The sequence below is a fragment of the Penaeus vannamei genome, chromosome 33 (genome assembly GCF_042767895.1).
Source record: "Penaeus vannamei isolate JL-2024 chromosome 33, ASM4276789v1, whole genome shotgun sequence".
Lineage (NCBI taxonomy): Eukaryota > Metazoa > Arthropoda > Malacostraca > Decapoda > Penaeidae > Penaeus > Penaeus vannamei.
Genome location: NC_091581.1, coordinates 13,426,477 through 13,438,539, shown reverse-complemented (window position 1 = coordinate 13,438,539; position 12,063 = coordinate 13,426,477). Strand labels below are relative to the sequence as shown.

Here is a 12,063-nt window from a genome sequence, read left to right as displayed (position 1 = left end):
GTAAAATTTAAAAAAATGGACATTAAGTAGATTAAAAAAATGTGCCGTAAGTAAACTGCGTAGGGCAATCTTGCACACATAATTAATCCTTGAAGTATTCATCCATAGTACATCCCACCATCGGACTATTTATATCATGAAATCACCTTATCACTCACTACCTACTTAATGGGTAATAATTAGTGATTGTCAAGCATTATGTTGTTACGAAAACACTGGGCTTTCGTTATTTTATGTTGATCACTTACATTCGGTCAATTTTGGGTTTGAGAGGAGAGCCTTTGGGAAACCCTAAGGCATTGCTTGTGCCGCCCAGCAACCCGTCCACTGATTGGTACACTCCACAGTAGCCGTTCTAAATATATAATGTTACAAGATCCAATATTGAGGATTATCAATGGATTATCAGAGTTCCAAGGAAACTTATAGTTTAGTGTTTATGAAAAAAGGAATATGAAGTTAAATCATGGCTTACGAATGGCACATACACACTTATACATATACCCCCCAACCCACAAAGAACGTACAGCAATCCTACCCTCGTGAACGATTCGTGGAGGAGTCTCATTTGGCCACTAGACGCAGATATGCCTGTCTGTTCTCCCATGTAGATCTGGTTAATCGCAGTGACGACGTCTGTGCCCACCCGGGCCTTCGCCCGCAGCCTGGCTATGGAGCTGTTCGGATCGGCGCCCTTTGGAAGAGGGCAAAGGAAAGGAGGGAAATCAGCAATGGGTGAGGGAAACGGGGGAATAGTGATATAAAAGGATGGTCATTGTATTATATCTACTAGGAATTGTTGCAAGTAATATATGGATTATTGATTTTCTATAGTTATGCCGTCGAATTTGTAATGATCATGATAGAGGTTGAAAGTGACTGTGTTGATGGTATGGAAACTTCGGACTTTCATCCAAACCAAATATTACTACCCCCCCCCCTATCCATTCCAAATCATCCACCCAGGTCGTTATCAAGCTTCAGAATACATCTCTTCCTCCACTTCATTCCCTACTGCGCAATCTTCTTCATTGCCTATCCCCTCTCCACTTATTACTACCCTTCATCATTCTGTCCTCCTCCCCACAGTATTACCCCACTCCACATCACCCTGTCTGCCTCCCACCCCCGTTTTTCTACTGCTCCCACCTCTACAAATCTTTTGAGTACTCTTTGGGCCTAAATGGCATAAATTCTTTGTGATTCCCCCACAGCCCCTTTGACAATAACCTTCTCTTCCAACAAGGTCTCCAACAAGCAGGCAAAATTGTCACAGATACCCGTACATCTGAGTCGTTCATCATCTGCCCTTGACTAACCTCTTTGGCAATCCTTTTCTTGCCCAACCTCACTTCTTTCATAACAATTATACTGGAACTGTCTCTATCTTGCCGATTATTTGCCCCATCTAAGACAAGGACTTGTGAGACTGTGAGAAAACCTGCTCGCCTACCTCATTAACTATGATGCAGTGGGATTACAGTGCTACACTATTCCTCCCACAGGCCAGCATAAGTTTCACATCATGACTGCCAAGATTATCTTTCCACATGTTTATATTGGTGGAGTGTCCTGCCCTATCCGACCATATCGACCCCTTCCTCCTCAGTGTCAGAAATATTGACGTTTTGGTCATCCAACAAAAGCTGTCGCTCCACAGCCCGTTGCCCTTAATGTGCTCAACTTGGTCAAGACCGTTCAAATTGCTCTGCTCATTCCTGCATGTGTGCCAATTTTGGTGTCACTCATAATATATTTTATAAGAGCTGCCCTGTCTTCAAGCTCCAATCTGATATAGCAGTTCTTAGATTCAAACTAGGTCTTACTCTCCGTGAAGCCAGACTAGGTTTTTCTCTCACTCTGCCTATTCCAAACTGTCCTTCACTCCGCTCCCCTCCTATCTTCTCAGGATGTCTATGCTACTCCCCTAGTATATCTTCCATCACCTGTTCCCTCTTTCTCCAAGTCAAATTCCTTTTCCAGTTTAAATCCAGCCACTCCAATCTCAATCGCCATTTCCTCGATGCCTACCCCTCCTCCTCACTTTACCTGTCACACCCTTCATTCTTCCTTCCCATTATCCTTACCACTGCAAACTGGATGCTAACGTGACCCCCTTATGTCACCACAGTATCCTTCTCCGGCTCCTGACGTTCTTCCTGATACTTCACTACATTACCCTGTTCTACATACCTCATTCCCCCTATTCTTCTTCTACTACTTCTCCAACACCCATCTCTACCTGTGTTTCCTGAGATACAGATACTCAGTATTTCGTCCAATCACCTTACACCCTTAACCCTCTTCTTTTCTGCTAATCTTACTTCGTTTGGACCCTTTTTACCCTTCTCGCTACCATACTATACTATGACACTCTAAAACCTTTGACATCTAAGATATTTTATCCTAACTGTTAACTCATTTTTACCTTTTTAGCTACACTACTTTATCAAAGTGGAATATGAGAAAATGTCTAGCAACATTTTTTTTTATCCATTAACATTCCTCCCTATTCGACCCCCCCCCCCCAATCCCTTGCCCGATGTTGTCGTTGGGGGGCTTAGGAGACGGAGACTGAGACCCAATGCAGGGATCTCCCCTGTCTAGGGCCTCAACCCTCGACTCAACTAATTTTGCATGACCTTTTCTCCCTCCAGCTTTTTGTTTCCATCCCTTCTATCTACTTCCTAAGGTGTAAGAGCCGTGCTGAAAGGATAAAAGGCTGACCATGTGCCAGTCCTGAACGGCCTGTGGGAACCATGGGCACGGTATTCCCTTGATTTAGTTGTCTAGCCCTTACACCTTAAGGGGCATTGAGGGGGTGGACTGTTTATTTCCTCTACATAACCAAGACTTCCCATGGCCAGTAATCTAGTAATACCCATATTAGAGGCAATGAGGCTTGCCCCTTCATAAAATAGCCCAACCAATTCAGACTCTACCGGCTCCCCGATCCCAGGCTCTCCTTTGACCACGACTCTGAACACTGAAACTACTACCCACTCCTCAATGCCTACTAGTGCATTACCCACCCAAGCCGACACTCAATCTCCAGAGGACATTCCTACCCTCCCAACTGCCTCAAATACATCAACTCTACCCCTACAACCTTCTTCATCAAACACCCCAACCTCCCTTATTACTACCTTACAGCCTTATTCTCCATCTCTCCATAATACTACCCCCTCAACAACACTCCCTCTTCCACACGTCCCCGTCCTTCTACCAACACCAACCCTACAAATATCTTAACTACTCTATTCAGCCCAGCTAAATGGGACCGATTTTTCTTGATCCCCCCTACAGCTCCTTACTCAGGCAACACTTTTCTTTTTCAACAATGCCTCCAAAAACAAGTGGGCAGAGTCCCTTTTCATACCAGACGCGATCGCTCCCGTCTCATAACAGTCAGATCTGATAATTGAACCTATAGTATTATCAAATCTTAACTGATCACTCTGGTAGCCCCATCCCTGCAGAACCTCATCCAACTCTTAATACTTGTACCGGAACTGTCTCTTATCTCCCCAGCAAACTGCCCAGTCGATACCAAAGATTGGTCAGACTGTGGAGAAGACTTACTCGAATGCCTCAAAGACCAAGACGTGAAATCAGTACATTGCTACACCATTACTCCTAGAAATCAAAGGAAACCTACAAACATTGCCAAAATTACTTTCAGTTCACACGACCTTACCGTTTGTATCTACATTGGTGGGCAATCCCTCCCTGTTCAACCATACCAACCTCTTCCCCATCAATGTCAAAACTGTTGGCGATTTGGACATCCTGCCAAACACTACCGTTCCACAGACCGATGCCCCCTATGTGCCCATCCCGGTCATAACCGATCAAACTGCTCAGCAAAAACACGTACATGGGCTAACTGCAGCGGCCCCCCATAATGTATTTGATAGAGGCTGTCCCACTTACAAGTTCGAGTCTGAGGTAGCAACTCTCAGATAAAAAGATGGTCTTACTCTATGTGAAGCCAGACAGGAAGCACGCCGACAAGGTTTCTCTTATACTCCCTACTCTAGTAATGTCGCCTCTGCCCCTCCCCCTCCACCTCAAGATGTTCCTACACCCTCCCCTATACCTACTTACTTCCCCACTTCCATTTCTACATTGTACCGCCCCCAGTCAAATTCTTTTGTTACTCTAAATTCAGACACTCTAATCTCAACTACAGCCCCAACACCATTCCCTCTCCCTCCCCACACTACCCGCAGCAAACAGACTAAACGTTCTACCCCTCTCTTCCCCTACCGCACATTCCGCAGACACCAGTCTCCTTTGACCACGACTCTGAACACTGAAACTACTACCCACTCCTCAATGCCTACTAGTGCATTACCCACCCAAGCCGACACTCAATCTCCAGAGGACATTCCTACCCTCCCAACTGCCTCAAATACATCAACTCTACCCCTACAACCTTCTTCATCAAACACCCCAACCTCCCTTATTACTACCTTACAGCCTTATTCTCCATCTCTCCATAATACTACCCCCTCAACAACACTCCCTCTTCCACACGTCCCCGTCCTTCTACCAACACCAACCCTACAAATATCTTAACTACTCTATTCAGCCCAGCTAAATGGGACCGATTTTTCTTGATCCCCCCTACAGCTCCTTACTCAGGCAACACTTTTCTTTTTCAACAATGCCTCCAAAAACAAGTGGGCAGAGTCCCTTTTCATACCAGACGCGATCGCTCCCGTCTCATAACAGTCAGATCTGATAATTGAACCTATAGTATTATCAAATCTTAACTGATCACTCTGGTAGCCCCATCCCTGCAGAACCTCATCCAACTCTTAATACTTGTACCGGAACTGTCTCTTATCTCCCCAGCAAACTGCCCAGTCGATACCAAAGATTGGTCAGACTGTGGAGAAGACTTACTCGAATGCCTCAAAGACCAAGACGTGAAATCAGTACATTGCTACACCATTACTCCTAGAAATCAAAGGAAACCTACAAACATTGCCAAAATTACTTTCAGTTCACACGACCTTACCGTTTGTATCTACATTGGTGGGCAATCCCTCCCTGTTCAACCATACCAACCTCTTCCCCATCAATGTCAAAACTGTTGGCGATTTGGACATCCTGCCAAACACTACCGTTCCACAGACCGATGCCCCCTATGTGCCCATCCCGGTCATAACCGATCAAACTGCTCAGCAAAAACACGTACATGGGCTAACTGCAGCGGCCCCCCATAATGTATTTGATAGAGGCTGTCCCACTTACAAGTTCGAGTCTGAGGTAGCAACTCTCAGATAAAAAGATGGTCTTACTCTATGTGAAGCCAGACAGGAAGCACGCCGACAAGGTTTCTCTTATACTCCCTACTCTAGTAATGTCGCCTCTGCCCCTCCCCCTCCACCTCAAGATGTTCCTACACCCTCCCCTATACCTACTTACTTCCCCACTTCCATTTCTACATTGTACCGCCCCCAGTCAAATTCTTTTGTTACTCTAAATTCAGACACTCTAATCTCAACTACAGCCCCAACACCATTCCCTCTCCCTCCCCACACTACCCGCAGCAAACAGACTAAACGTTCTACCCCTCTCTTCCCCTACCGCACATTCCGCAGACACCAGTCTCCTCTTCCCCCTCATAAGCAAACCTTTGTCTTACAAAACTCTCCAACCAACTCCACTGCAGATACAATGGAAGATATACAAAGCTATATGCTTGAGACACAAAATTCCCCACTCAAAGTGACTGCCGATATCCATCCCCCTTCACCTCTCCCTCCTACTCCCTCTCAACACAACCTAAACCCTCAGTTCCGCCTACTACCGATATCCACCCTCCTAATACTACTGATATCAACCTCCTCCTACTCCCTCCCAACACAACCCACCCCCTCAACTCCAACTACTGCCGATATCCATCTTCCCGACACCCATCCTCCTCCTACTCATACTACCCCTACACCACTTCCTCCTACTCCCTCCCAACACAACCCACCCGCTCAACTCCAACTATACTTACATTCGCCATCCCTCCACCCCCTCTATCATTTCCACTCCCTCCTGGATACACGTGAAACACTTATGTAATTCCCTTACCTAAGCCCACCATAGCCCATTCACACATCAACTAATTTACCCATCTTTAACCTTTCAAGATCACTCTAGATATTTGATGCATAGCAACTATCAGCCTTCACCCCTCCTTTGATATACTTTCCTATAGTACTATATGACCTTAGATGCCTAGCACTTTTTTTTGTTTGTTTGTTTAACCATTAACCATTTAACCATCCCCATTCAAATTGTGAAAGTGACCGTGTTGATAATATACAGACATTGGGTTTTACCCAGACCAAACATTCCTACCAGTTCAAACGTCCCTCTCACCTTAGTAAAGTGATCAGCCAGGCTTCCTTCAATGATAAATAGAGGAATGTCGGTCTGCAGGAATTCGCTGACGGTAGTGAAGGGAAGGTTAACCTTGGGCAGGATCAGCATAGCCTTGAGGTTGGAGCGGTACACCGTGCTGATGATGAGGGCCACCATGAGCCATAATCCAGTTAGCGTTCTTACTGGCACTCCTCGAGGGTTCCAAGGCACGGCTGAGGACAGTAGAGAGTGGGTATTGTAATGCGAAAGGAAGTAGGTTCTTGGTGTCATGTTGGATGGAACGACTGCATGAGGGACATTTAGGTGTTCATACTTCTTTAGATTCTCCTTTTCCCTTCACATGTTTTCCTTCTCACTCCCTTCTCTTATTCTCTTCCCCTCTGGCTCCTAACTCTTTTCTAGCTCTCCACCTCTTTTGTCTCTTCCGCATTTTTTCTCTCTACCCCTCCTCTTTTTCTTCCTCTTCACTCTTTCTTCTCTTTATGTCTCCCCCTTTTCTCTCCATCTCACTCTTCTTTTTCCTTTCTCTCTCTCTGTCTGTCTATTTTCGTCTCCTTTTATTCTTCCCGTTCTCTACTCATCTCCCCTCCCTCTCCTCTTCTCTCCACTCTTTTCCTCTCTCCTCTTCTCTTCCCCATTTTCCTCTGCTCATCTCTTTGTTTTGTGTCTCTCTTTACGTTTACCGAATCTGTAGTTAGTCTACGCAATCGTATCCGCACATATAACGAAACGGTAATGATAATGATGATGATGATGAATATAAATCATAACTAGACAAAGGCAGATACAGAGAGCAGAGTGAAAGCAAGCAGATATAACCAGATGGGGGGGGAGAGAGAGAGAGAGAGAGAGAGAGAGAGAGAGAGAGAGAGAGAGAGAGAGAGAGAGAGAGAGAGAGAGAGAGAGAGAGAGAGAGAGAGAGAGGGAGAGGCAGGCAGGCCGACCGACTGACATACAGACAAACTGACAGAGAGCATTATTAAAACAAAACCCCATATATGTATAATATATATATATATATATATATATATAATCATCTATCTATATCCCCCCCAATCCCTTGCCTGTTGTTGTCGTGGGGGGGGGGGGGGGTAGGAGAAGGGGACTGAGAGCCAATACGGGAATCTCCCTTGCCTTGGGCCTCAGCCCCTGACTCAACTAATTAGGCCTGGTCTTTTCTCTCTCCAGATCTTTCGTTTCCGCCCCTTCTCCAACCCTTTTACAATATACTTCCCAAGGTGTAAGAGCCGTGCTGAAAGGATGAAAGGCTGACTTTGTGCCAGTCCTGAACGGCCTGAGGGAACGATGGGCACGGTATTCCCTTGTTCTAGTTGTTTAGCCCTTACCCCTCAAGGGGACCCTGAGGGGTGGACTGTTTATTTCCCCAACATAGTCAAGGCTTCCCATGGCCTGTAATGAAGATGTAATATCCACATTAGAGGCAATGAGGCTTGCTCCTTCATCAAATAGCCCCACCAATTCAAATTCTCCCGGCTCCCCAACCCCAAGCTCTCCTTTGACCACGACTCTGAACACTACAGCTACTACCCACTCCTCAATGCCTACTCGTGTATTATCCACCCAAGTCGAGACCTACTCTCCCAACTTCTTCAATTTCATCACCTCTACCCCTACAACCTTCTTCATCAATCACTCAACAACACTCCCTCTTCCACACGTCCCCGTCCTTCTAACACCCCCAACTCTACAATCATCTTATATACTCTACGTAGCCCAGCCAAATGGGACCGATTTTTCGTGATCCTTACTCAGGCAACACCCTTCTCTTTCAATAAGGTCTCCAAAAACAAGTGGACAGAGTCCCATTCCGTACCCAACCCGATCGTCCCCATCTCGTTACAGTTACATCTGAAACTGAAGCCACAGCATTATAAATCTAGCTGATTTCTCTGGCAGCCCCATTCCTGCAGAACCTCATCCAACTCTTAATACTTGTACCAGAACTGTCTCAATCTCCCCAGCAAGCTGCCCAATCGATACCAATGATTGGTCAGACTGTGGAGAAGACTTACTCGAATGCCTCAAAGACCAAGACGTGAAATCAGTACATTGCTACACCATTACTTTCAGTACACATGACCTTCCCTTTCGTATCTACATTGGTGGGCAATCCCTCCCTGTTCGACCATACCAGCCTCCTCCCTGTCAATGTCAAAACCGTTGGCAATTTGGACATCCTGCCAAACACTGCCGTTCCACAAACCGATGCCCCATATATGCCCAACCGGTCATAACAGATCAAACTCCTCTGCACAAACACGCACATGTACTAACTGCGGCGGCCTCCATAATGTATTTGGTAATTTTCTATATTACCTCCGCCGCTCCGATATCGACGATTTTGGTATCGTTGGATTCCTCTTACTCTATTCAATGCAAATATGTAGGTTTTATTGCGCGGAAACCCCCCGTTAGCGGCAAACACACACATATGCCCAGATAGCAGGGGCGACGATGTCGGAGCGCCGGACGTAATATAGAAAATTACCCTAATAATATAACCCCACAGTGAAAATTACCATAGTTATTCCCATGGCTTTCCATTGCAAGTGGCTGCGCCCCCTGCCGACCCCAACCCCGCCGAGGAAACAAAATATCCCCCACGTATTCACGGCAGGATAGAGCGTACACGAACTAGATGCATCGAAAAAGGCGCAAAACCCGCCGAGCCGATGAGGGCGGGCCACCGCCACTCTTCTGTTCATGGTATACCCTGTTCATCCTGATTATACTACAATTGTCTCTGTATACAATGCTAACTATGTCAAGGTTAGTCAGTTGCTGATTCAGAGGGAATGTTACGAGGTAATTGTAATATTACGTCCGCCGCTCCGACATCGACGACATTTGTGTAATGCTCTAGCCTGCCGTGAATACATGGTGGTTTTGTTTCCTCGGCGGGGGTTGGGGGCGGTAGCCCCACCCCAGGGGGTGGAAAGTCGTGTGAATAACTATGGTTATTTTCACTGTGGGTTATATTATTAGTGTTATTTAACCCCGCATTTTCCCTGGAACCTTTCATGCCCTCCCCTGCTATTGGGGCCAAGTTTGTCGCTAACGGGGGGGGGGGGGGTTCCGCACAATAAAAACTATATATTTGCAATGTGGACAGTGAGAGGAATCCAACGATACTAAAATCGTCGATATCTGAGCGGCAGAGGTAATATAGAAAATTACCATGTATTTTATAGAGGCTGTCCCACTTACAAGGAAGCACGCCGACAAGGTTTTTCTTATACACCCTACTCTAGAAATGTCGCTCGCTCTGCCCCTCCCCCTCCACCTCACGATGTTCCCTATACCTACTTCCCCACTTCCACTTCTACATTCTACCGCCCCCAGTCAAATTCTTTTACTACTCTAAATCCAGACACTCTACTCTCAACAACTCCAATCTCAACTACAGCCCCAACACCACCCCCTCTCCCTCTCCGCACTAACCGCAGTAGACAGACTAAACGCTCTACCCCTCTCTTCCCCTACCGCACACTCACCTCCACCTACCTTTGCCTTCATTCCGCAGACACCAGTCTCCTCTTCCCCCTCATAAGCAAACCTTTGTCTTACAAAACTCTCCAACCAACTCCACTGCAGATACAATGGAAGATATACAAAGCTATATGCTTGAGACACAAAATTCCCCACTCAAAGTGACTGCCGATATCCATCCCCCTTCACCTCTCCCTCCTACTCCCTCTCAACACAACCTAAACCCTCAGTTCCGCCTACTACCGATATCCACCCTCCTAATACTACTGATATCAACCTCCTCCTACTCCCTCCCAACACAACCCACCCCCTCAACTCCAACTACTGCCGATATCCATCTTCCCGACACCCATCCTCCTCCTACTCATACTACCCCTACACCACTTCCTCCTACTCCCTCCCAACACAACCCACCCGCTCAACTCCAACTATACTTACATTCGCCATCCCTCCACCCCCTCTATTATTTCCACTCCCTCCTGGATACACGTGAAACACTTATGTAATTCCCTTACCTAAGCCCACCACAGCCCATTCACACATCAACTAATTTACCCATCTTTAACCTTTCAAGATCACTCTAGACATTTGACACCCTTCATCCCTCCTCTGATATACTTTCCTATAGTGCTATATGACCTTAGATGTCTAGCACATTTATTTTGCTTTTTAACCATTAACCATTATCTATCTATCTATCTGTATATTACAAAGCAAGACGAGGGAGGAAAACATCCACAGGACGTAGTAGTAGAGATCCTGTGCAAGGGTTCTTCGCGCCTCCGCAAGGTCGGCCTCCTCCAATTCCTCAGGTGTAGAGCTGGTGAAGAGGGAAATTGATTTTTTCTTTTTTTCCTTTTACCGCAAGAATTTTGATAATTATTGTTGTTATTTGTTACTAACAACGCTATTGCCATTCTAAATATACTTGTTACCATTATTTATTTTCACCATTACTCGTTTTATAATTATAATGACAGCTATTATTACATTTTTTATTCATTTTGATATTCTATTATCTTTATTCACATTACCATTATCACAATAATTATATATATTTTTACTATTATCATTATGATCATTATCATTGTTGAAGTTGTTATTATAATCATTATCACTATGATAATCATCATCATTACACATTCTGCAGGAGTTTCTTGTAGCCGAGGTGGACGAGTGCCAAGGCGGCGCACATTCCCAAGGTCGTCACGAAAATCAGGATCCACATCTGAGTTCCAGAAGATGCCAGGTGCGTGTCAGCAGAAGATAAGGATACGGTTAAATAAGTCGGATATTTGAACTTTCATAACTGTGTACTATATTAACATAGACTGTTAATTTTGATGTTTCTTTGCGTAATTATTTTTTACCGTCTTATTTATTCGTAATCTTACAAAAAAAGATTTAAGTTTAGTTACTTCTAACATAATTAATAAATCAGTCTTCGGAAATTATAGCACACTAACAGCATGAAAGATCTGATAAGTACGAATTTCCTTAATATAACAAACAAACATTCAATCTTCATAATCCAAACATAACCCCCACAGCAAAAATAGTAATAATCTTTCCTTAAATTACCCTCCATATAATTACACATCACTGAAAGCAAAAACCGAGACAATCACCCAGGCTGTATAAGGCTTGATGAAGCCCGCCACGTCGGCCTCGGGAAACGGGCGCTTGTAAATAAGGCTCTGTTGGTCCATGACGATGAGCTCGCTAAAGTCCATCACGCGGGAACGTTCCTCAGACACGCCCACCGGCACTATGGTCATGTCCACCTCCTGACCGGGGGGAGGGGGGATAATTGTTAAATAATGGTAATAATAATGATAATAATGGTAGTAATGATTATGATAGTAATGATAATAATAAGAATGATAATAGCAGTATTGATAATAATAATAATGATAATAATAGTAACGATAATAATGATAATGTTAATAATGATGAAAATAATTGTAATAATTTAAACAATAATAATAATGGTAAGAGTATCTATAATGGTAATAATGATAATATCGAGATCGATGTTGATTCGACATTTATAAGGTACAATTGGTTATAATTATGATGTCCCGACCATGAAATGTTTATTCACTTGTTTTTATTTGAAAGTATAGCAAATTTTAAATTTAGAATACAGTAAATTATGATAATTAT

At 44.6% G+C, this 12,063-nt stretch overlaps 1 protein-coding gene across 1 annotated transcript; it reads right to left on the bottom strand.

Moving 5' to 3' along the window:
• Positions 1 to 244: 244 nt before the first annotated feature.
• Positions 245 to 11,675, bottom strand: LOC138867953 (glutamate receptor ionotropic, kainate 2-like). Its single transcript, XM_070145236.1, has 6 exons — positions 11,526 to 11,675; positions 11,037 to 11,197; positions 10,608 to 10,717; positions 6,385 to 6,599; positions 539 to 694; positions 245 to 355 (listed from the first exon to the last, which is right to left on the bottom strand). The coding sequence occupies exons 1-6, from the start codon at positions 11,673 to 11,675 to the stop codon at positions 245 to 247; spliced, it is 903 nt and encodes a 300-aa protein (XP_070001337.1).
• Between the last annotated feature and the right edge of the window lie 388 nt (positions 11,676 to 12,063).

What these genes read in the sequence shown, in the direction of transcription:
- LOC138867953 (XM_070145236.1), bottom strand. Translation starts at nt 11,675, where the DNA reads ATGACCATAGTGCCGGTGGGCGTGTCTGAGGAACGTTCCCGCGTGATG. An exon ending in AAGAAACTCCTGCAGAATGT is followed by an intron (nt 10,718 to 11,036) that starts GTAATGATGATG and finishes CCTCTTCACCAG; the next exon opens with CTCTACACCTGAGGAATTGG. An exon ending in TCCACGAATCGTTCACGAGG is followed by an intron (nt 356 to 538) that starts GTAGGATTGCTG and finishes TTATATATTTAG; the next exon opens with AACGGCTACTGTGGAGTGTA.